The sequence below is a fragment of the Humulus lupulus genome, chromosome 6, assembly GCF_963169125.1.
Source record: "Humulus lupulus chromosome 6, drHumLupu1.1, whole genome shotgun sequence".
NCBI lineage: Eukaryota > Viridiplantae > Streptophyta > Magnoliopsida > Rosales > Cannabaceae > Humulus > Humulus lupulus.
The window spans coordinates 117,708,907-117,735,390 of record NC_084798.1 but is presented as its reverse complement, the minus strand read 5'-3'; the positions used below and the strand labels follow the sequence as shown (position 1 = coordinate 117,735,390).

Sequence of the window (26,484 nt, the reverse complement as noted above, 5' to 3'; positions counted from 1 at the left end):
ACTATTAATTTTTTTTCACTTCAAAGGTAATAAATATATCGAAACGTTTGTTTCTATAGATTCTATTCTACAAAATAAGTAGTTCCATTGTCTAGGGTGAGTGAAGGTGCTTGAGTTATTTAACATGGATGAACTAGGCTAAATATAGACTGGTGTATATTGTTTTTGACATTGAATATATGGGTTGTTGTTTTTCTTAATTTCTAGCAATGGTTACTACTTCTAGTACTATAATTTACGTTCACATGGTAACTTTTCAGAATGGTTTTGAACATTTTGTGGGATACTGATCTTCTAGCTAAAATTTAACGACTTTTTTGTTTTCTGTTAGTTCGATGCCTCCATTTCCAGTTTTGGTTTGTTGGTCCTATTTGAAAATTATGGGTCATTGCTTCCAAGTTCATCGTAGATGGCATCTCTTATAATTATTAGCTCTACTTTCCATGTCTTTAATGCTTAAATTCTTGATCCTCTTGTCCAATTTTTAGTTCAAGGAGTTGTTGGGGGGTCGTACCACAGTTGTATATTTATTGGTGGACATTTTGATCTTTGGTTGTGGTGGTCTGGGGCTCTTAGTTGTTTGGTTCTTAGCTTCATTCCTCTTCTTGTAGGTGAGAACAATAAAACCTCTATTGCAGTTTGTATAATATGCAATTTTTCATCGTTTATTTTATTTTGGGATCTAAAATTTATTCGGGGAGCTTTCTGATGGGAAACCTGGATTATTTTTAAAGCTAAGAATAGAAATCATGCACATCCCAGTTTCAGAATCTTGGAGAATTATGTGTACATATTAGCTGAAAATCTAAGAGTTATAGGTGGTTGCTTATAATTGCCTACTATATGGTCTGAATCTTTCAGGTAGGGCTTTTGTGCATTATATGTATGCTTTTTTGTAAGAGTGAAATCCAAACTAAAGAGCATGCAGAAGGATAACACTAGCACCCCATTAACACCAACTGGTCGGGTTCGACATCGAAGACGTTCAAATGAGGTTAGTCACATCATAAAATCAGGTTTTGGTCATTGTCATTCACATTTAAAATTAATGATGTTGTATTTATTGGGTTTTGGATTTGTTATAAGAGATGGGATGATGGTTACAATTGAAATTTGAAAATTTTCTAATAATAGCTGATATTCAACCTTGGATTTTTTTTTTGAGATATCCTGTTGGCCTCTCAGGTTGTTCCAGATGTTAGTATAGCCAATGGAGGCAATTTACTTGTTGATGACAGTAACAAGTACAGGTCTATGTGGATACGGGCATGCTCTTCTGTTTGGATGATTGGGGGATTTGCATTCATTATATATATGGGTCATCTCTGTATTACTGCTATGATAGTTGTTATCCAAATCTTTATGGCGAAAGAGTTGTTCAACCTACTAAGGCGAGACCATGAAGAGAGGCATCTCCCAGGATTTAGGCTGTTAAATTGGTCAGATTACTAATTTCTTGTCGTGGTAATAGTTGAAGTGTGATTTTACAATTGAAACAGTCAACTTATATAATGATAACTAATGACGTATTTTGTTTTCTTTCATTGTTGACTTGTATGCTCAGGCTCTTCTTCACTGCCATGTTATTTGTATATGGTCGCATTCTCAGTCAACGACTTTTTAATACTATAACTTCGGACAACTTTCTCCATCAGTTTGTTAGCAGCCTTATCAAGTATCATATGGTTATCTGCTACACCTTATATATCGTAGGTTTGTTGTATGGTGACAATTTGGATTTTGCTATCAGACATTTCATCTTAAAGCCATGTTTTAGTTTAAATATCACTTAGCATTTCATTTACTTGCTTCTTTTTAGTTAGCTTTATATATAATTTTGAATCAAGAATCCTGTCTTATTGCTCATTGCTTTTTGGTTAATTTTTCTGTTGGCCTTAGTTCTTTTTTTTGGTTATGTTTAACTGGCTTATATTTATATATTTCTTCTTTATTTTGTGCTTTGGCTTAGGTTTTGTGTGGTTCATCATTACATTGAAGAAGAAGAGGATGTACAAATATCAATTTGGTCAGTATGCATGGACACACATGATCATGATTATTGTGTTTACCCAGTCCTCTTTCACAGTAGCAACATTTTCGAAGGAATTATCTGGTAAAACAACTTTTTATGGAAATCTCAGATTGCTTAGTTTCTTACTAAATATTTCTTTAATTCCACGTCTTCGACCTTTTGCAGCTTTCTTATTATTATTATTGGATCAAGAAATTACATGATGGTTGTACTTATTACATTTTTTTATATCCTCTATAAATGAGAACTGTGAAGGGTCTTGTATAATATCTTTAGAAGGCTATAAAAGTAATAAATTCTTTCCTCATACCTGCCTGATATTGTATTTTGTGTTCACTAATTACGTGCTTAATATTTTATGGAAATGCTGAGCTTATTTATGTAAGATTGTTATTCCCCAAATTTGATCTTTATGTGTCTTCAATGTAGACTCTTTTTTATTTTTTTTCCAAATCTTGTTTCTCTTTCTTGATGCACCGTCAAATATGCATGCAGGTTTCTTCTTCCAGCAACACTTGTAGTTATCAACGACATTGCTGCATATTTCTTTGGGTTCTTTTTTGGAAGAACCCCATTGATCAAATTATCTCCAAAAAAAACTTGGGAGGGATTCATTGATGCTTCTGTTACAACTGTCATATCTGCATTTTTGGTAAGCTTATTTTTCCTATGCGATGCACATTTAGCATTCTTGTGCATATTCCTGAGATTTAGGAACTGTAGCATTACAAAGTTAAATTTAGTTTCCTACTCAGTTATAAAGTGATGCTTGTGGTCCAGCCTCGTTCACCATCTTATTTGTTAAGGATTGTCTATGTGTAGATCCACACTATAGTTTGGTTGTAGATATGTGGAAATTGGTTTCTGTTTGGCTCATGAATCAATACCAGAGATAGGATTTATTATTTTTGCCTTCTGACTTGTTTCAGATACTTAATCAGTAGTAAGCCAGTCATATTACTGTGTTTGGAAGCACTGAATTATACAGAAAACTTTTCTTTCTGCATGGTAGACTGAATGTAATTTATTTTTGAAAGATAGATCTTAATATATTGAGTGCATATCTATGCATGGTAGACTGAATGTAATTTATTATTGGTTGCAGGGGGGAAGAAATTTTACACTACTGTTGATACTTTGGCTCAACGAGATCCTTATTCAATGCTTGCTACAATGTTCAGTGGTTGGCATACTGTGTGTCAGGATCCTGAAATAGTATTTAGTTTACATATTATTCCTTCAGATTTCATTTTATATTCCTTCAGCTTCGTGTGTTTACTTATGTAAGATGATATAATATATCTGATTTTCCATGTTTCATCTTCTTGTTACTCATCATAAGTGACTGCTGGCCAACCATAAATTATTGATTGCAGGGACTTATGGAGGAAATCAATGCTGTCTTAAGTAGAAAGTTAGATTTCGAGGTGTTAAACTTTCTGGCCTTGATCTTTCAAAACTGGTAATTTTTCACAACCTTGTGCTTGCAACAACAGTTTTGGTTTTATAAGAAAAATAATGAAAGTCTTGCAGTAGAATTTCACATTTTGGTTAGCCAAGATATGGTTTCTAGAGCAATATTTCTTCATTGAAAGAAGGAAAGCTTCATTTAATAAAGACAACACTCTTGCTTACTTTGTTTTTGAAGTTTCACTTAATATGTTTCTGTGGAATTGTAGGATTTGTCTTATGTGGACTTCATCCATGCTTGTCTTAGAGATGTATTCTTCTCACGTGCAAACCTACAGTGTGCCAAGTTCCGGGTAGGTATTGCTTTAAAGTAATGCATCTATTTACGATATAATAGTTTTTGAAACATTAATAATATTACATTATTGCTGTGTACTAATTCAGTACACAAGATATTGCTGGAAATGAATTAGAAGTTTTTTTAGGATGTTGAAGCTACCAGGGAAACTCTTTGGGTAAAGTTTGAATTTTGGGTAGCAAAATTGGTGTATAATGTTAAAAGTTTAAGGTAGTATTGTTCTCTGGTTTTGCCAAGGATTGGAATTGTGTTTTGTAATTTGTTAATTTACAATCCCCAAGTGTTTTGCATATTGTGCTTATTCATACCACATTTTCCTTGTATTAGCTTTACAATAAATACAAGTTTGTTTCTTTTGAAAAATAAATAAATAATAAAGGATTAAAGCTTGTTTATGTCTGTCTTGAAAACAGATTATTAATTTCCATGACCACTTGAAATTTTTATTCTGATCTTCTTATTTTGTTTTGCTTTTTGGGCTGGTATCTAATTTTGCCTTAGAATGTGGATGCTGAGGGTGCGATCTTTCATAATGCAATTTTGCAAGAGTAAGAATGTTAAAGAGCTACTCTCTTTCAGTTCCTTATTCTCATATCTATTTTACTGAAGAAAAAAAAAACCAAAGAAAATTAAATGATCTTATTTTCTTTTGAAAAGATGTGAATTTACAGGGGCCAATTTGCGCGGAGCTTTATTAGCTGGTGCTAATCTTAAGAGTGCAAACCTACAAGGCAAACTCTCTACACTCTGATAATCATTAAGTAACTGTCATTAGACACATCATCTTGATCTTAAACAAAGTTTCGTTTCTTATCAAAAACCAAAAATATCATATATACAATTTGGCTCCACTCATGTATTTTCCTGTTGCATCATCTTGTATTTCTTGGTAATTGCATGTCTTTTTAATGTAAACTCTACTTTCATACAGATCCACCCTTTTTTCTTACTGTGATAAGAATAATCTTGAAAATCCCTTACCTTGTTACCATTTTATTTGGTTTTATTTGTTATGGTGTCATGGGGATATGAATACTCTATACTACTTACTGTAAGGGAGATTGGATATATTAAATTTGACAAACTCTTCAGTGTTTTCTCTCATTTTTGCGGTTTCTCTCCTTTGGCCATGGATTTAGCTTGATTTTATCTTTTATTTCCAATTTCACTGCATCAGTTTACAACTATCAAATAGGATGATGATGAAAGTGAAAACACCACAACATCAGATTTCAGCTATCCTTTGGCTTAATACTATTATAGATCTCTGCATTGTTTATTATATTCTTTATATTGATCTTGGGTCAGAGTAACTGTAAACATCTTGTGTCACTTCTAAAAAAGTGTTCACAATTTATTTAAAAGATGATAATTTTCTTTGATATAAAAGATGTGGAGGATTTGTCCTACTTCATTTGCCTTCTTTTTATGATTGTTAATTTCCTATCCTAAGTAGTACTATCAATTTTTTTAGTACTCCTTGCCTTCTTTTTTGTTTGAATAGTTTTCTTTTTTAGTTATTTTAATTTTAATTGCATAGTTTATCTAAGTTTGTAGAGTTTTCTTTTGCAGATGCATGTTTAATTGGTAGTAGTTTCTGGCATGGATATGATTGCTGATAATAAAGTCTTGTAAGTTGCATGTTACTTCCTCATCACGTCTGGACGTATACAAATGAGAATCTTTGCTATCATATTTGATAAATCTTTGTTTCTGTTTATTTAGGTCAGTGTTCTACAAGTGTCCAGCCTTCCATGTACACATTCCTAGACCACCAAGTGGAGTTCATTATCCAAATAAGGTACAATGGTTTGTATTTTTTTATAGCAGTTAATATTCTAAATCTTGGAAGTTTAATGCAACATAATTCTATGCTGGACTTGAAAAGAGTTCTGAGATTTTACTAGATAAGGATATACAACTTTCTTCTATAGCATGTGCTTCCAAACAATTCTCATTGGAACTAATGAAAATAAATTTTGGTAAGGAAACCTTTGAAAATATTTTAATCTGAACTAGTTAATTTGGTGGTAGTAACTTAAGAGGGGTAGCTCAAATGGTGAGGCATGTAATTTACTCCAACAAGATCTGTTGTTCAAATTTTTCCTGGGCACCTACATAGCAATTGCTATGGTTTCTTGTTCAAATTTTTTAGGTGGAGAGCCTAGTTAAAAAAAAAAAATTGGTGGTAGTAACTTTCATTACCAATGATTTATTTTTGTGTTTATGAATCAGTTTATTAACCTTGTTTGTTAGTTTTAGTCTGGACTCTAGAGTAATTGTTTGTGTGGCATTAATGATGCCTGGCATCTCAACTTTATCAATTAAATTGTGTGATTGGATTGGAAAACAAACATTTGGTTTTGAGCACCAATGGCATCTTTTAACTTTTAAATGACCCGATTTTTACACCTACCTTTTAATTTGAGACAAAGTGTTGATGGAAACTTTTCAATGAGAAAACTTACTTTATTTGATGCTCCTAGTTTCTCTTGCTTTGATTATAAACGCATGTATATAATACACACACACACAAACACAAATATATAATTTGGGTCAAGTTGATTTTTGGTATTATGTTTATGCAGTCTATCATCAAGAAGCATGTTAAACCCACACCATTTTTTTGGCATGAGAAGTCTGCTGTTGTTGGACGGTTGCATTCTTTAAGGTGAGAAGGCCCTAATATTATCTTTTTATAGAGCAGATTTTGCTTGTAGTATAATTGCATGGCCAGCTGATAAAGTTATAATTAGGTAATTAACTTTTTTTATGTACTCTTTTAGTTTGCTATAACTTTAAGTTGAAGCATTACTTATTTAAATTTTGTTGTAGCTAAACAAATGGACTCACAACAAAGACAAGTGCACAAAGGATGATGAATTGAAGGATGGAGCAAGTTTCACGCATGGTTTACTTTTGTGTATCTTGTAATGTTTCTATTTTTCATTTTTGAAGTAAAAATTGTACAAGATTATAAAACTTTCTTATGTTATGCTTTCAAACTTAAGTTAGAACTAAGATCTCATGAAGTAGACACATTCATGGTTTGAATTAGTTATTGTTTAATGTAATACTTATGGTTTATCAATCTATTGAGAATTACATTTTATGATTAATTTTGAATTTTTTTTTTATCAAAATACAATAATGAAAATCTTTTAATTAAAAAAAAACCATATAAGTATATTTATCAAAATAAAATTTAAAATTTTATTACTATATGTTATGATTTAAAAGCATATTATAAGCGTAAAAAATCGTTATGGTTTATATAATATAACAAACTAAAAATGTTATCAAAATAATCAAATGTAACAGTTGAAAAGTGTTATGAAAAAAATACAAGATTAAACTTCAAATTTATAATCAAAAACTCTATCTAAATGTTATTATTTGAATATTATAGCACCTAAAAATGTGTTATTGAATAGTTTAAGATAACACCGAACTTAACATTCAAAAAATGTTATAGAAAAGACTGGACTTTTAATAACATGGGCTACGTTAGCATTTTCAGAAGTGCTATCAATAGTCCCCGATAGCACTTTTTAAGTGTTATGAATACTGTTTTTTCTTGTAGTGTCTGAGGCTAGCTGGCCTCTTAGCTCCTCGCCATGAAACAAGAGGACCCGTGGTAGCCTATGCCAGTGCCGAGGGGGTTCCCGAGCAGCAACCTCCTGCGTCTCCTCCATGAAGGAGGCCGACGAGGGTTACAATCAGGAAACCCATGGGCAATCCTTCTGCAGAAGGGCCTTCTACTCCCCAAGGCAAGGGGAAACAAAAGGCCAAAGAGCCGATTGTGGACTTGGGGGAATCCTTCGATGAAAATGGTATAGTAAATTTGCTTTTAAATAGCTTGCCAATTCCCTGTCACTTTTTTGACGGCGAGGGCAACTTTACATATACTCCAAATCTAGGGCCAGACTTCTTCATGCCAGATAATGAGTGTATGACTAATAGAATCAATAATGTAGCGACCAGTAGTTGTAGCTCGGGTATTAACTTTGTGACCTTCTTTTCCGTTTGATAAGGAGTTTTCATCTACCTTTATCTTACCCTTTGCATGTGTTTACTTGTATGCAGATATGGCCACTCCAACGTCTTCGACCTATACCAGGCTGAGGAGGAAGAGGAAGTTCCTCAGCTTCGGCGAAAGTCGTCAAGGAGACACAACGGCGAAACAAGCCAGGGACCTGCCAAAAAGAGTCAAGCAGAAGATCCTTCCAAGGACGTGCCAACTGGGCAAACTTCTGCTCATCCTCCAGCTCCTGCTGAGAAAGAGACTCCTCCTGCTCCGATGAACCCTCCGGCCGCGCCCAGCAGGGAACAAAACAAGTGGGAAGAAACTCTTGGGGCCAAACTCTCGAGCCGAGCCTTACGAGCAGCCAAAGACCGACTTGCACACATCGTGAAGAACGACCGCGTCAAGGATGCAATGGTTGAGGCAGAGGGTATGGGGGTTGACCACATTTTGAACAGGACCCTGAACGAAATAGCTAGCGTAAGTGTTTCTTATCTCTGTGGCCTTAGTCTTTTATTCTTTGCAACAGGTTCTAACTTTATCTTCTGTCCTCAGGCTTTGCTGTCTGCAACTGCTGCTCGTACCCGCACCCAAGCCACCATCGAACAGGCTCTGGCAAAGGCTATCGAGAGGTACCAGGTGAAAGCGGCTGAGGAACTTTCGGCTGCAGAGGCCAGGCATGCAAAGGAGTTGGAGGCGATCGTTCAGCAGAGGGATGCCGCGGTGACAAAGCTATCGGAGGCTGAAGCTTCGAAGGCAGCTATAAGGAAGCAGAAGGAGGAGTATCAGGAGTCCAGCCGAGTCCAATTTCGAGAATGCAAGAGACTGGGCGAGGAGCTCAAGTCCAAGAACGAGGCCATCGCCACCCTTGAGAGTCAAGTGGAGTAGCTGAAGCTTGACAACTCCAAGAATCTGGAAAGGTATAAGAACGCGACGCTCCGGTGTTTTTACAACTTCTGGAAAAACAATCAGGGCGCCAACTTCGGCTATCTTTCAGAAGATGTTAGGACTGTTGAGTTGGCTCGCTGCACTGCTCAACTGGCTGAAGAGGAGGCCAGAGCAAGGATCCCTGCTTCTCCAAGCATTGCTGGTGCAGAGGAAAAAGGAGTTGCCGAGGATGCTGCCAACTAGAACGCTGATAAAGACCCTCCTGCTCCTAATGCCTCTTGAGCTTTTATTATTTTTTCTTTCTTTTGATTACATGACCTACGGGTTGTGATGTAAAGACAATACATTTTTTGAATTTGCTGTATGGGCAGCAAACTTTTCTTTTTATTTGAACAGTTACATCCAAGCAGTGATGCTTGTGGTGTAAAAGATTGCATCATGATGCTATAACATTTTCATTTATTATAACATTTGTCCGTATGATCGAACTTAGCATAGTACTTTGTCTTGATTTAACAAAATATAAAATTTGAAAAATACTCTAAGTACCTTAGCATGCTTTCACTCATTTTGTTCATGTGTTTACATACCTCATGGTACGCTTTGCTATCGATGTGCCTTATATGCCCCCCAAGTGATCGAGGAGCTTTAGGTCCTTGGTCACTTGCCTTGACCATGACCTGTTCGAACATTTATGCTCGGGTGAAAAAGTAATACTTGTAATACAGCAAAACAACACACGTAATGAACAAATACTTGTAAATATAAATTCACAAAGGTTGGCAAGAATGACTGGCTGCGCACAGTCCCTTATAATCTCGTATTAAAAATGGACTAAACATGTCTTTACGAGTGATTCTAAAATAGAATCTTACATATACGAGCGATTAGCCATACAACATGGCTAACCCTCCTTGCAAAACTTGTAAAAAAGTAAAATTTAATACAAGCCAGTTCTTTAAAAAGGACTGTTCACTGATAATACTTGCGCAGGTGTTCTCCATTCCAATATCGTGGAACGAGATCTCCGTTTAAACGTGCAAGTTTGTAGGTGCCCGGATGAAGGACTTCTTAAATCTGGTAAGGTCCTTCCCAATTAGGTCCGAGTACTCCAGCAGTGGGGTCGCGGGTATTTAAGAAAACTCGTCGTAGCACCAAGTCACTGATGTTGAATTTCCTTTCTTTAACTTTGGAGTTAAAGTATCGGGCGACTTTTTGCTAGTACGCAGCAACTCGGAGCTGGACATTCTCTCGTATCTCGTCAATTGAGTCTAGGGACTCCATCATTAGTTGGCTGTTCTGGTCTTGGTCGTATGTTATACATCGATGTGAGGGGGGATCTAACTCGACAGGTAACATAGCCTCATATCCGTAAGCTAGGGAAAATGGGGTATGTCCTGTCGCTGTTCGGTGAGATGTTCTATACGACCAGAGGACTTCAGGCAGCTGCTCCGGCATGCTCCTTTAGCATCTTCAAGCCTCTTCTTCAGGGTATCTTTAAGAGTTTTATTTATGGCTTCGACCTGCCCGTTTTCTTGGGGATGCGCAACTGAAGAAAATCTTTTAATAATTCCATGCCTTTCGCAGAAGTCGGTGAATAAGTCGCTGTCAAATTGGGTTCCATTGTCTGAAACGATCTTCCTGGGCAAGCCATAGCGGCAAACAATGTTCTTGATGACAAACTCAAGAACTTTCTTGGTCGTTATGGTGGCGAGTGGTTCAGCTTCGGCCCATTTAGTGAAGTAATCAACTGCCACGACTGCGTACTTTACTCCGCCTTTTCCTGTTGGTAGGGACCCAATCAAATCTATTCCCCATACCGCAAAAGGCCACAGACTTTGCATTTGTTTCAACTCATTTGGAGCTGCTCGTGGAATCTTGGAAAACCTTTGACATTTATCGCATCTTTGTACAAACTCCATCGAATCCTCGTTCATAGTTGGCCAGAAGTAACCTTGCCTTAGAATCTCCTTTGCCAAACTCTGCCCCTCAGCATGATCCCTGCAGAAGCCTTCATGCACCTCTTTCATGAGTTCCTTAGCTTTTTCTGGTGTAACGCATCTGAGTAGTGTCATTGAATATCCTCTTTGGTACATAACACCATCGACCAGTATGTACCTAGCGGCTCGCCTTTGTAGAGTTCTGGCTTTGTTTCTATCTGCCGGTAGCACACCGTTTGTCAGATACTCCAAGTAAGGTGCCATCCATGTATCCTCCATTCGAATCTCCATATTGGTCTCAACAGCTTGTATGCTTGGCTTACCCAGTCTTTCCACTGGCACAATGTTCAAAGGGTCAGCATCTTTTGCGCTCGCAAGTTTAACTAAGGCGTATGCGTTTTAATTCTGATCCCGCGGTATTTGCTGGAGGGTGTACTCTGTGAACTGGGCTAGCAGGTCCTTTGTTTTATTCAAGTAGGCCACCATTTTTAAGCCTCGCGCTTGATATTCTCCTAGAACCTGGTTCATGACCAGCAGTGAGTCACTGTAAATATCAAGCGCTTTTATGCTCACATCTTTCGCCATTCTCAATCCAGCGAGGAGCGCTTCGTATTCAGCTTCATTATTTGACGCGGTGAAGTTGAACCTGATGGTGCAGTGAAATCGATGCCCTTCAGGTGTTATCAATATCACTCCCGCTCCTGCGTGGGATTCGTTGGATGACCCATCCGTGAATAACTTCCACGAAGGAGCTTTCTCTTGAGGCTCAGGCGCACTAGGTGATTCGTATTTCTCGCTGTCTGGAAGTTCTGTGAACTCTGCAATAAAATCAGCCAATACTTGTCCCTTTACTGCCGCTTGCGGTGAATAAGTTATATCGAACTGCCCTAGTTCGACTGCCCATTTTAATAATCGCCCAGCCGCCTCTGGTTTTTGGAGGACTTGCCGTAGGGGCTGGTCAGTTAAAACTGTGATAGGATGGGCCTGGAAGTAAGGGCGCAGCTTCCTAGAGGCTAGGATTAAGCAATATGCTAACCTCTCGATTGGTGGATATCTCAGTTCTGCTCCGATCAGCCTTTTGCTTACATAGTAGACCGCTTTCTGTACGCCTTCTTCTTCTCGTACTAGAACCGCGCTCGCAGCAACTTCTGTAATCGCCAGGTAAATAGACAAAGTTTCTCCTTCTATTGGCTTTGATAAGATGGGAGGTTGTGCCATATGAGCTTTCAAGGCCTGGAATGCTTGCTCGTAGTCTCCTGTCCATTCAAACTTCTTATTTCCCCTAAGTAGATTGAAAAAAGGGACGCACTTGTCTGCCGATTTTGAAATAAATCTACTTAGGGCTGCGATTCTCCCGGTTAAACTTTGTACATCCTTGATCCTTTCTGGCGACTTCATGTCGATCAAGGATTTTATCTTGTCGGGGTTGGCCTTGATTCCCCTTGAATTTACAATGAACCCCAAAAAATTCCCTGATCTGACTCCGAAGGAGTACTTGAGGGGATTTAACTTCATTTGGTATTTGCTCAATACATCGAAGCACTCTTGTAAATCCTTTACATGTCCTGCCTTTTTAGACTTTACCAGCATGTCGTCCACGTATACCTCCATGTTTACTCCGATCAGCTCTTTAAACATGTGGTTGACTAGCCATTGGTAAGTCGCACCTGCGTTTTTCAGTCCGAAGGGCATTACTTTATAACAGTATAAGCCCGTATCGGTCCAAAAGCTGGTGTGATCCTCGTCGGGGGGATGCATACTAATCTGATTGTAGCCCGAATATGCATCCATGAACGAGAGGATCTCGTGCCCTGCAGTCGCATCGACCAGCTGGTCGATTCTTGGGAGTGGGAAGCAATCTTTCGGGCAAGCTTTATTGAGGTCTGTAAAATCCACGTAGGTTCGCCATTTGCCGTTAGGCTCGGGAACCAGCACCAGATTGGAGACCCACGATGGATAAAATGCCACCCTGATGAACCCATTCTCCTTTAATATTTCAACTTCTTCCTTTAAGGCTCTCGATCTATCCTTATCGAGCAGCCTTCTCTTTTGTTGCACGGGTGGAAAAGTCTTGTCTATATTCAGGACATGGCTGATAACTACAGGATCTATCCCAGCCATGTCTTTGTGCGACCAGGCAAAAACATCCTGGTTCTTCCGCAAAAATTTCACCAGTGCGTGCTTCGTGGTGGGCTCTAGGTTTTTCCCGACCTTTACTACTCTGGTCGGGTCTTTTTCGTCGAGTTGGACCTCCTCCAGGTCCTCGACGGGTCCAACGTTTTCTTCAAAATCCCCAAAGCGAGGATCTAGATCTCTATCCTCACTTTGGGCAACACCCTATTTGGTGACTCCATCACCGGATTGGGCTGGTGTATCAACTGCCATCTGCAACCTATCCGAGGTAGTGCTCTTCGGCGTTCCTTTTTTCGCCTTCGTGATTGAGGCGTTGTAGCATTCTCTGGCTTCCCTTTGGTTCCCCAACACGCGTCCTACCCCTGCGTCCATCGGGAACTTCATGTCCAAGTCCCACATAGAGATGACGGCCCGTAGATCAACCAGTATAGGCCTTCCAATGACGGCATTGTACGCCGAAGGACAATCGAATACTTAAAAAGTAGCGAGTAATGTTCTGGTAGCAGGCGCTGTACCTGTCGTCACCGGTAGTCTGATCAATCCGGCGGGGGCGAGTCCTTCTCCAGAGAAGCGGTATATCGTTTGGTTGCAGGGCTTCAGGTCCTTAACGGACAGCTTCATGCGTTCCAGCGAAGACTTATACAGGATATTCACTGAACTTCCTGTATCGACCAGCACTCTTTTTACCATCATGTTGGCCATTTGGATATCCACGACCAGCAGATCGAAATGTGGGAACCGGACGTGTTGGGCATCGCCATCAGATAAGGTTATTTCGCCTTCGTCTAACCGAGCCTTTTTTGGTGCACGGTCCTCAACAGTCATCATCTCGATGTCCTGGTCGTGGCGCAGGGTGCGAGCATATCGTTCCCTGGCCTTTCCGCTATTTCTCGCGAGGTGCGGGCCTCCACAAATGGTCAATAATGTGCCAGTCACAGGGGCAGGCTGTAAGGGTGGTGAGCGTTGGCGCGTGGGAGCCTGCTCGTTGCTACCCGGAGCTTCTCGTTGGGAATTTCCTGAGGCCCGTACGTATCTTCTCAAGTGTCCTTGCCTAATAAGGAACTCGATTTCATCCTTCAGCTGGTTGCATTCGTTAGTGTCATGTCCGTAGTCGTTATGGTAACGACAGAACTTGGTAGTGTCTCTCTTCGAAATATCCTTTCGAATGGGGCCAGGTTTTTTATAAGGCACACTGGAACTTGTGACCTGATAAACCTCTCCCCAAGACTGAACGAGGGCAGTGTAGTTAGTGAACTGAGGTTCATAACGGTTACCCTTTGCTCGTTTATCGTCGGAGGTGGAAGGCTCGCTATACGGCCGTTTTCCACCATTCTTGCCATTGCCGTTGCCGTTCCCGTTGCCTTTGCTGTTGCCGTTAGGTTTGGACCCATTGGCGGCTTTGGCGGGCTCGGCTGCTTTCTTATCTTTGCCGGAAGGCTTTCCATCGTCGGCAATGGCATCTTCGAGATTTATGTAACGATCAGCCCGATCCAAGAATTCCTGGGTAGTTCTCACTCCTTCCTTTCGGAGGCTTTTCTAGAGGGGGGAGCGACGCCTAATCGCTGCAGTTAAGGCCATCATTTTTCCTTCGTCCCTCACCGTTTTTGCTCCAGCTGCTGCTCGCATAAAGCGCTGGATGTAGTCCTTCACTGATTCTCCATCCTGCTGGCGAATTTCAACCAGCTGGTTTGCTTCGGTCGGATGCTCACGTCCTGCATAGAACTGTCCGTAAAACTCCCTTGCGAACATTTCCCAGGAAACTATGCTTGCAGGAGGGAACTTAAAAAACCACTCTTGCGCGGCCTCAGAAAGTGTTGCAGGGAAGATCCTGCACCGAGCGTCTTTGGACACTTTCTGAATGTCCATTTGTATTTCAAACTTATTGACATGAGACATGAGGTCTCCGTACCCGTCAAAGTTTGGAAGTGTAGGCATTTTGAATTGGCTTGGAGTTTCTGCATTAGCTATCCTCTGTACGAAAGGAGTGCCTTTCCTCCTATCATGGTCGATATAAGATGTCCTTCCTCCGACCAGCTGTTGTACTGCCTGGTTGAGGGCATCTATCTGGGCCTGTACAGCGGCAGGAATTGCTGTAGCCTCTGTTGCTGGGGGGACGTTCTCGCCATGCCGCTCGAGGCGATCGTTGAGTATGTCTCGCAAATCCTCGTCTCTTCTCCGCTGCCCGCTACCCTCGAGCCGATTGAAGACATTATTTTGCCTGGGCTGTGATGAGGACACCGAGATTAAAGATCCAAGTCAAGTTCCAGTTGGTCCAGTGATGAGGGCACGAGCCAAGAGATTCAAAGAAGAACTTAACAGCCTAGTCCACAGAGTCCTAAAACAAGAGGAGACCGTGGTCAACACTGAAGGAGAACAAAGACTTGTCCTACTCATCAAAGTAGACTTAGTTTAGGAGATTGATGAGTCTTATTACATTTTGTCATCTTGTATTTTTTATTTTAATCACGTTTTTTTATTTAGTCTTTGTTTATTTTGTGAAAAGTCAAACACTTGACTTGTGTGAGTCCAATAGTCTTTTTCTTTTTATGTAATTTTCGGTTTTCATTAGGAAGACAAAGGGGCTTGTCTTTGATGTAATTTTCAGTTTTCATTAGGAAGACAAAGAGGCTTGTCTTGATGTAATTTTCGGTTTTTCATTAGGAAGACAAAGGGGCTTGTCTTTGATGTAATTTTCGGCTATATTAGGCCTTGTAAACGTTTGGGAAAGGCAGATTATGATGAAATGAAATTTGTGAGTTTTTTCTTCTTGAGTTCTTGAAGAAACTATTAGAACTTATCAAGGGGTTCCTTGTGGCGTTCAACCTGACTTATCAAACGGATTCCCATCCCCGTTTGTGGCGTCTTCCTCATACCAAGGTTCGTGCTTGGCTAAGCATTGGGTCGCGGTTCTTCATTCCAATTTCGTGTGTTCTTGGTGGCTGCCATATTTGGTGTCGGGTTTCACCACAATCGTTGGTGTGGTTCGTATCAGGCTGCCCCCCAGCATCCCATCTATTGGGTTGGTCATCTTGAGGTACCTGGCTCCCGCCTCTACCTCTTTCTTCATTCCTTCGGCCAGCGTTTCCCTTGCCTGATTCGGCCTCATTATATCCATGGCCATCTCTGAACCTCGATTGTCTATTGTGGGACCGACTGTTCCCTCGATTTCCATCCCTGGCTAAAACGTCCCGAGCGTTAGAGGGTGGCCTGCGCTGGTCATTATGTCCCCGGGCATTATTATGTCGTGGGGGACCCCGGACCGCAGAGCCTAACTCTGAGTTCCTCCTGTTACCAGGAGGATACTGACCTCTGTTCGGTAGGTTTGGCTCATCGCCTCTACGGTGTCTAGGACTACGAGGCTGATGCTTGGCCCTATTCTGCCTCTGTTGCGGGGGATTGCCGCGACCAGCCTGGGATGGAGGCTGTGCCTCAGGGTCCATCGGGACATCGTCATGGGGCACCTGTGGCTGCTCGGGCCTTTGCGGACTCGAGGGCTGGATTGGTGGGCTAGGATTAGGACCCCTCTAGGGTGGCCCATTGACAGGTTGGTCACCTATGAAACAGGTGCGGCCTGATTCCTAGCCAGTTGCAAGGCTGCCTCGAGGGCTGCCATGGCTTTGCTTTGGCGGCGGTCCATCTCCGCCTGCCTTTCGCTTAACTCCGCGCGCTGCCATTCAATCTCCTGCTGCTGTCGTGCCATAACCTCGGCAGCTGTCTCTTGACTGGCTCTCAGATTAGCCAGCTCTTCTTGCAGCGCTCCCGGAGTACTTTTCAGCGTCGCATCATCCATTTCTTCCTCCTCAAAATCTAAATGTGGCTCATCCTCAGCCACGCTTGCAGGAGGAGGAGGAGGTGGCAGGTTTGACGGTGCAGCGGCGACTGCCTATCCAGTTTTCCTTGTAGTTTTCGCCATCGATTTTCTCAACAATGATAAATCAAGCTCTCAATGAAAGCACCAGAATGTTGACCCAAATTTTGGTCAACTAACACGGAGTAAGAATATGCTTGATGTGAATGAATGCGTTGAAAATAACCGAATGACAAAAAGTAATAAGAACACGATATTTTATAGTGGTTCGGCCCCAGGATCTGGTAATGACCTACGTCCACTTAGATTGTTATTGATATAAGAATCAAAGGAGTGATCAAAGAACAAGGGTTCAATGAGTTTCACCAACCTCTGAAGAACAATACAATATTTCAAATAGAATTACACCAGTCTTAAGTAATTCGAAAGCCAAAAGTCCCTTCCTTGAGCTATCTTTCTCTATTTATAGGCTCAGGGGGATTACACAAGATTGTTACAGATATTCTCTCCTGAATAATCGGATACTCAGGAGATTGTGTGAGTTAATTTCGGGATTTACAAAGATCTTTATTGTAACATTATGTTGTATGTGGAACCATCGACCAAACTGGTCGTAGGTGAGACTGGGCCGCCTCCTGCTTATAATGTACCTTCTGGTCGATACACTAGCAGAGTTCCTCCAGATGTCAGCCACGTGTTTAGGGATCACTTGCCACGTCATCAATGCCAATTTTTTGGATAACACTTTTAAATTCTATTTGGCTGTCGAAAATAGAGTGAGTTTTAAACTAAGACTTAAAAATTCAAATAAACTTTGCAAGTATAAAGATTGATTCAATAATTAAAAACCAAGGTGTTAACTTCATCAAATTTTCATTATATTAATTTTATTAATAAATTTCTTTCTTCTTATTCTAATAGCAGGTTAATAAAAAATGATTCCTATTCTTTTTCAAGATCTAAGATCTCAACCTATATGCAAGTTTTCTACATCTCTGTGATAAACTTAAACATATAGCAGACATTAAGTATATAAACCTAATTACTACACAAGCCATACAGGTACTTTCGTCCAATATGTAACCTATGTCTACATAAAGATAGCATATTCAATTCTCATATTTCGAATTTTGAATCAAAATCATAAATCAAGCAAATATTGATCAGGTATTTACTAGCATTAAGCAAACATTATATAGATTTGAATAAAGAAGAAGAATCAATAGAATATCATAATAATTTTAAATAGAAATCCAAGTGACTACATTAAACCCTAGATAGAAGTGATTAGTTCATATCAGACATGATTAAAACAACAAAATAATTATTCATAAACATAAAATTCAAATACTTGAAGAAGAAATAAAAAATATGAAAGTGCAGAAAAACTAATCTCAGAATCAAATTTAATCTCTAAACTTGTAATTAAAATCTGACCTAACCCTAATTAAAACATAAAGTCTGAATTTATACTAAAGACAACCACGAATTCCTTTTATTCATAGGCGGGCCGCAACTTTTCCTTTCCTAGTTTGCGGCCCGTGTTATTTTTTAAGGCCTTTCAAAGTCTGATTCTGTCTTCAAGCACCGCGACCCTATAAACCCAGGTCGCGGCCCATGTGTTGATGCACCACCTAGGTTTGCCTCTGACTTCAACTAGCGCCGCGACTTATAAGAGCAAGTCACGACTCTAATTCCCTTCAGCAAACTTCAGCTTCTCACTTGGCTAGAGTCGCGAACCTTAAGCCCATGCCGCGATTCTAATTCTATTATTTTCAAATATAAGCCTTTCAACATCCTTCCTTCATCAAAAACGTATTATAACTTGTCCTTAGTGCCATTTTAAGTCAAGCAACCACTAAAAGCTCATTTTTTCACCGTTTCCTCTTCTTTTCACATTTGTCTCATGATTCAACGCACCGACCTACAACAAAGACAAAAACAAGCGTAATCTTGCACAAAACAACCATAATTACTAAGATTACCACAAAAACACATCCTAAAACAACACTAAAATGGAATTATCAAGTTCGCGGCCTTCTACCCAGACTACTGATTTGAAGGTTGGAAGCTCTCTCTGCTCTATCGGCTGTTAGCTTTTCTAACTTTCTGCCTTTCCTGACTGGTACAGCTCTAACCCATGACCGTACCACTATGTCTTCTCCCGACGGTAAGGATACCCCACAAACATTAGACATTAGCTCAGGCATTCCATCAATTTTCCCAACAAAGGAAGCAACTATAAAAGAATGAGATGCACCAGTATCCATCAATGCATATGCTGAGGTTTGGGCGATAGGAATCGGACCTGACACCATTTCTGATGGTCTAACTCCTTTGTCACCTTGGGTAAGAGAAAATACACGTGGTGGGGCTCCTATTTGTTTCTATTGTCAATTCCCGCCTTTCTTACCAATAACATTCGGGCATTTTCTTGAGTAGTGTCTATTTTTACTGCACGTATAACAAGCTCGCAACTTGCACTCGCCTTGATGACGTTGGTTACATCTGTTGCACATCAACCATGATTCAAAATCTTACCTAGGATGGTTGTTGAAGTTTGAGCCTCTATTTGGCGGTCCTGCCCTCCTTTTGTTGTTTCCCTCATTCGAGAACCTTGAGTTTGGATCTCCCTGAGTTCTGATGGAACGTGGGAGTGAACCGTCAACCGAGCCCATTCCCGTTGGCTTGGAATTTCCCTCGGTTATTAGGATTATAAAATCATTCCTCAGCTCTTTAGGTTTCCTTCTTCTCTTGAAACAACCTTGATTCTTGGTGAATAGCCCTTTCTACGGCTTCCTCATAGGTCTCCGGGCTCGTCTTCCCGGTATCCACAAACTGTGTTATGCCTCCCCTCAAACCCTTCAGAAATTTTCAGACTAGATCTGGGGCGAATCTTGCTAACTGATCAAACTTTGGGACATAATCTTGCACGCTTAGTCCTTTGCTTCAGATTGAAGAATTCTACCACTTTGTGTGATCCATTATGGTCCTATTGTAGTACTTAGAATTGAACAGAGCAACCTAAAGTAACACACTGCAATCTCAAATGCAAGCCCATGCAACCCATGGAAACTTAAACACTTATATACTAATTTCGCCTCATGCAACCCTAAGCAATAGCCAAACAAATTTAAACATGATAAAATAATAAAGAAAAAGAATCCCAAAAATCAACCTAATATTTCATGTGTCAAATGCAAGCTCAATGCAACACAATTCATGGGTCAAATACAACTCATGCAACCTGCGACAACCTTAAATGCAATTCATGTGTGAAATGCAAGTCATATGCAACCCAATGCAACCTCAAATGCAACTTAAAAATTAATGCATGTTATACATGCTATGCAACTAACGCAACTTAAAAATTAATGCATGTTATACATGCTATGCAACTAACGCAACTTAAAAAAATCTCATTTATAAATTATGGTTGCAGATGTTGCAACAAAAGTTGCAAATATTTCACATGATGTTCCAAATGTTGCATAATTTACAAAAGAGGTTGCAACAAATGTTGTAGAAGTTGCATATGTCGCCACATAGGTCGCATACAATAGCATCCTAAAAAGGCTCACATGCAAATTTCAGCATGTTAAGCAACTACAACAAACTTATTTTACAAATTAATCATCTTTATACCTAAAACAACTAAAAAAAAAAACTCATATACAAATTTTTTAGCAACATAATATAAAACTAAAGCAACATAAAAAATCTCATTTGCAACTAAAGCAACTTAAAATAATATTAGCAACTGTTTATTATTTTATGGTTTTATATTTTTAATATTTTAGCTAACTAGATGAAATAATATTCAAGATATACTAAATTACAACAAAATGTTGTTTGTATAAATTTAAGTTTATATTTGGAGGCTAATGTCAAATAAAACTGGAATGATGCAAGTAGTTGTAGCACACAATACCAAAAACCATATGAGAATCATATAAATATATAGGACAATTCTTCTATAGGGGCTTCACTTTAAGCCCTACCGGTAGGGCTTTCAGTGTTTCTCGACCCGTGAACAGTTTTTAGCGCGACGTTTTTTTTATGACCGTGTATATTGTAGCTATTTAGAGCATCCTGCAAATTTTCAGAAAATTCCGAATAGTTTACAGTACCGAAAACTAGGTTCAAACATGTTGTTTTCCGCGCGCATAAAAAAAATTAGTCATGCGTGCAACAACATGTTTGAACCTAGTTTTCGGTACCGTAAACTATTCGGAATTTTCTGAAAATTTGCAGGATGCTCTAAATAGCTACAATATACACGGTCATAAAAAAATCGCGCCGAAAACTGTTCACGGGTTGTAAACACTGAGAGCCCTACCGGTAGGGCTTAAAGTGAAGCCCCTATAAGAGAATTCCCCTAAATATATATGTATATATATATATGTATACATGATGATAAGATCTCTTTCTAATCAGAAGCTATATAACATGAGATGATCAGTAGGTCGCGAAGTTTCTTAATTAATGGAGAGAAAGAGAGAATTTACATGTATATTGTTTAATGAATGGTGGCAAACTATTGAGATTTTTTGTAGCTTGACATTGTAGTTTTCTCTTATGAATTGTCTAGTGCAAACCGTAATTTTGGAAAAAAATCTTTAAGTTATATATTTATGAAATAGACTTTTAATTACCATAAAATGAAATAAAATTCTCTTATAAATGTATTAAAGAAAGTGTCCCAAAAAAAATTATACACCCCATGAATTAGAAAATTACCATTTTATAACCATTACCCCAAAAATAAAAATAAATAAATAAATAAAAAGAGTAGTCTTTGCCTCTTCCATCTTGGTCAATTAAAGAAGAAATCATTTTTTTTAAATGAGTGCATGCCAATACAATATATACTCATTTAGTATATAGACATATTTATACAAAAGGAAAAAAGAAGAAGATGTTTTATTCAACTTGAATCTTTCATTCACAGTATGCATTATACATATATATGATGGTAATATATATATATATATATGAAAGATGCACATAAAGTATTGTCAAAATAAAAAGGTTAGTAGAGAAAAAAAAGAAAGATTATATTATATTGATAAGAATAATTTCAACGATTTGAAGATGCTTAATTTTAAATAATTTTGTTTAATTTTTTAATTATATTAAAATTTAGATAAGTGTGGTGTACAAAGGTAAAATTTTATAAATGGAAATAAAATTTATAAATGTATATTTTAATAATTTTACATATGGATAAATATTTAATTAATTTTTTCTAATCAAGTATTCTTTATACCCTTATAAAATTTATGATCTAAATTAATTGCACCATTTGTCAACACTCTAAAGCATTCGTATCAAAATTGAATCTTCCTATTGTCAAAGTCACAGTAGCAAAGTAGTATGATTGAAATAGGGTATTTGAGGAATTATACTAATTATTATAATTGGACTTCAAATTCAAAGTAATAATTTTAATGATTAATAAAGTATTAAACTTCTAATTTTCCAGCAATTAATTGGACTTTTTGAGTTGATTAAAGTGGTATGAAAAGTGAAATTTGTTAAGTCCTAAAATCTATCTTTGAGACAATTTATTTTTTACTCAAAAATTGTCGTTCAAATGTTGCCAAAATAGGTTTTTAACTTATCCTGATGAGCCATATTTTCAAGATTGATGTTCTCTACTTTCTTTGTCTTCAAGAATTCAAATGATACCCCGTTTGGTATAGCTTCTTGACAAACTAAAATAGCTTATTTAATCATTTGGAGATAGAATTGTATTTAGGAAAAATAAAAATAAAATTAAAAAAAGCAGCAAATTCTTTCTGTTCAACATACGACAAGAAACAACCTGTCGTCTTCAATCATGGCAAGGTGATTTTTCAGCCAAGGTGCTTTGATCCATCTCGCTGAGGGAGCTGGATCTTGAAGAGTGGTCATCTTCTATGAGGAATCTGGATCTCAATCTCAACTACTTCAGAAAGGGAGACGCATGGGTGCATGTTCTTAAGGTCTCCATCTTTGCGGTATTTTTCTTCTCTAGGTTGGTCGAGCTTGCTCTGTCTCGCCGGATTACCATGTTTCCTACCAGAGTTAATGGAACAGTGGCGAGTTCTTCTTCTTTGGTTGATGTTCTAGGCTGGAAATTGCCTCTCAAGGTCCATTCTTTCTTTACATTATTTGATTTAGTTTTCAAGAGATTGTCCCTATGCTTTGTTGGTCTACATATACGTGGGATTAGTTTCTGTGGTTTCCGAAAAATGGCCTGCTCATGTTTGTTAATCTCTGCTTGCTAAACTTTCTAATATTTTCAATTTGTGGTATGACCTCAGTTTTGATTATTTGAGCTTGCTTGTGCATTATTTGAGATTAAATTTTTGTCTGGGTAGCACTATGGTATTTTCTATGTTTCAAGTTGTCATGAGGTCGAGAATTTGTTATGATGGGTCTGTAGTACCATGTTCTTGCTCCAGTGCAGTAATTGATTATGTTTGTTTTTGAGTTGTAGTGTGCCCTGTAAATCTTATAATTGACATTTTTATAGAAATATCTTTTTCTTAAAACATAAATTGGTTGATTTAGTTGTTTCTCTTTATTATAATTTTCGGAAATATTTGTTTTCCTTTATTATAATTTTCGAAATTGTTTGGTTTCCTTTATTACAATTTTCGGAAATCCTCTTTCCCTTTTTGTGTATTTTGGACAATAATATGCTTCCTTATTTAGCCTATATTGTCTCATTTTGTTTATAAAGGGAAAAAATATATTGTAAATATTCGGTACTTACCCAAAGTTGTTTTTGGATTATTTGTTTATATATTTTCGTGCAGCTCAAGGATTGCAATCAGGAAACTGGTTCTTAATGTCATTAATTGTTGTTTCCTTTTTTAGCTTGTTTTGATCCGACATAGGTCTGAGTTGTCCCCACCAATATTGCATCTGTTGGACCAGCATCTTCTAAATAAGGCAACTCTTCGACAATCAAGAATAAATTCTATGATTCTTGCCTTTATTAGAAGAATTCTTTCTCAGCCTTTGTGAGCACGAAAAATGACTCTATAAATAGGGCTGTAAAGGCAGTGAGAAAAGCGAACTCTTTGGTGCATTATTTGTGAGCTTTATTGTAATATTTATGAGAGTTTCTCTTTGTATTCAAGATCATAAGTATTCATGTGATCTTGTAGAATTATGTGTGTTTAGTTTTTAGTGGTGAGTTTATACCATGTTCATGAGTGAATACACATTGTAATTTGAACACAACGTTTGTAGTCTTCGGGAGAAGATTTTTACAAGCCTTGCGTCAGGAGGATGCAAGCACTCACTGGCCATTGAAGGGAGTTCAAGTGGTTGAGCGTTTCAATCAAGATCAGATTAGTGAAGAGAAGTACAACAAGTTGCGGCAAATCTCAAGAGGGAGTCTTGTTTTGTTTATGTCAATGTTTTGTACTTGTAATTCTTTATTAATTGGTTTTATTCTATGGGTGTGGCCCCAAGGAGTAGGTTATCCAAAAGGGTTTCTGAACCTTGTAAAAATTCGCTGTGTTCTTTATTGTTTTGCACTGTCTTTTTATTGTGTTCAGTTCCTGTTGTGACAAGTTTGATTTTTGTCCTGACAGAACTGTATTCTGTGTAAATAGTTAATTACCATTCCACACTTTAATTAATTCACTTGGTTTAATTAATTTGGTAATTACTAAAACATAATTTCAATTGGTATCAGAGTAGGTCACTCATTTCTGAGTGTGATCTTGGTTTATTCTGTTTGTTGTTCTTGTTCTTGCAATGCTTTTTTCACAGAAGTAGGTTCCATAACTCGCCCCCCCTTTACTCAACGATTCGAACTATCCATATTGGAAAGTTAGAATGAGAGCCTTCATCAAATCTCAAGATGAAAAGGCTTGGAGAGCTGTTTTAAGTGGTTAGACTCCTCCAGCAGAAAGCGATGATATAACTAAGGTAAAATCTGAACTTGAATGGACTGATGCTGAAGATAAACTGTCCAGTTACAAAAATAAAGCATTACATGCTATTTTTAATGGTATTGGTGAATGTTATATTAAATTGATTTCTTCATGTGTTTCGGCCAAAGATGCTTGGCAAATTCTTCAAACTCAATTTGAAGGAACTGCTGATGTCAAGCTTTCTAGGCTTGTTATGCTCACAACAAAATTTGAAAATTTGAAAATGAATGAAAATGAAACCCTCACTGAATTTTATGAGAAATTGTCAGATATTGCTAACGAATATTTTGCTCTTGGTGAAAAACTTGAAGAGAATGTTTTGGTTCAAAAAATTGTTAGAGTTCTCCCTGACAGGTTTCAGACAAAGCTAACTGCAATTGAAGAAGCAAAAGATCTGGACAAAATAAAAGTAGAGGAACTGATGGGTTCATTTCGAACTTTTGAACTAAACCAACAAATTAGACAAAAAGGTAAGACTGAGGAAATCAAGGAAAAATCCATTGCCTTGAAATCTTCTAAAGAAAAGAAGGAAAGTTCGAATGATGAGATGGCTCTGTTGACAAAAAATTTCCAAAAATACATAAAGAAATTGGGAAATAAAAAGGCCATATCCAAAAACCCAAAAGGTAATTTTTCTAAACCCTTTGAGCTAATAAAAAAGGTATTCAATGCAGGGAATGTGAAGGATTTAGACACATTCAATCTGAGTGTGCAAATACCTTAAAGAAAAAGAAAGCCATGACAGCCACATGGAGTGATCAAGACTTTGAACAAAGTGATGAGGAGGAAAATAGTGTTGCCTTAACCTCTGTTCATAAAGGTATTGTTTTCTCTTCAGTCGATTACAAGGATGTGTTATGCCTTAATAATTCTGTTCAGAATAATGGGAATTCTGACAGTGATTTTGATGATTCTGACTTAGATGAGGAGTCATTGAAAGAGTCTTATAAAATAATGTATGATCAATGGCTGAAAGTGTGTTATGAGAATCGTCTAATGACTAGCAATAATAAAATTTTTGTTGAAAAAATTGAAAAGCTTGAGATGATTATTGCTTCCAAAAATGATGAAATTAATTCTTTGAATAAAGAAATTGAGTTTTTGCAAAAAGGTGTCAAAATGCTTAATCCTAGATCTGGAATTTTGGATGATATTCTTTCTGTAGGAAAAAAGGTTGGTGACTACAGTGGATTAGGATCTAATGGATCTGAGTCCTCAAGAAAAACGGTTTTTGTAAAATCTATGAATTATCCGTCTGTTGTGCCAACTAACCGTGTTGCAGGAATAAGTCACTCTGCTGAGAGCACAAAGTTGTCATCTGTTGCAACAGATCTACAACTAAAGAAAATTTCTCCAAAAAGAAACATTGAACATTTTGTACCAGTTTGTCATTTTTGTGGGATGAAAGGACACATAAGACCTAAGTGTTTTTCTTTGTTAAACTTGTTCAAAAAGAATTATGATAAACACTTTGGTAGTATGAATCAATTCTTGACCAAAAGAAATTCAAAATAAAAAACAATATGGGTCAAGAAAGTTAACTCTGTTTGCTTGGCTACTTTTACGTGTCACAAAATGCATGCATCTAGTTCATGGTACTTTGATAGCGGTTGTTCAAGACATATGACAGGAAATGCCAACATACTTACCAACTTCAAATCCTTGAAGTGTGGAGTAGTAACTTTTGGGGATGGAATGACAGGAAATATTTTAGGTAAATGTACTCTAAACATTGAAGGGTTACCTAAACTGAAAAATGTGCTTCTTGTTGATGGGCTGAAAGCCAACTTAATTAGCCTAAGTAAAATTTGTGACCAAGGTTTTTATGTTAATTTTTCACATGATGAGTGTAATGTTTTAAATCAAAATGGTGATATTGTTCTCAAAGGTTCTCGTTCTTTGGATAATTGTTACACTCTCACACAAAAATTAGTTTTAATATTACTGACTTGTG

The 26,484-nt window shown here is 37.9% G+C and overlaps 1 protein-coding gene and 1 long non-coding RNA gene across 2 annotated transcripts; both read left to right on the top strand.

The window, feature by feature from the left end:
• Nucleotides 1-5,314: 5,314 nt before the first annotated feature.
• Nucleotides 5,315-6,818, top strand: LOC133784170 (uncharacterized). The gene is made up of 3 exons (XR_009871176.1): nucleotides 5,315-5,601; nucleotides 6,389-6,471; nucleotides 6,636-6,818. It is a non-coding gene; the product is annotated as an uncharacterized LOC133784170 (long non-coding RNA).
• Nucleotides 6,819-22,291: 15,473 nt separating this feature from the next.
• Nucleotides 22,292-24,027, top strand: LOC133784169 (uncharacterized). Its single transcript, XM_062223639.1, has 2 exons — nucleotides 22,292-22,727; nucleotides 23,461-24,027. Exons 1-2 carry the CDS (start codon nucleotides 22,515-22,517, stop codon nucleotides 23,608-23,610), a joined length of 363 nt encoding a protein of 120 aa, XP_062079623.1. The 5' UTR covers nucleotides 22,292-22,514; the 3' UTR covers nucleotides 23,611-24,027.
• Nucleotides 24,028-26,484: the final 2,457 nt, after the last annotated feature.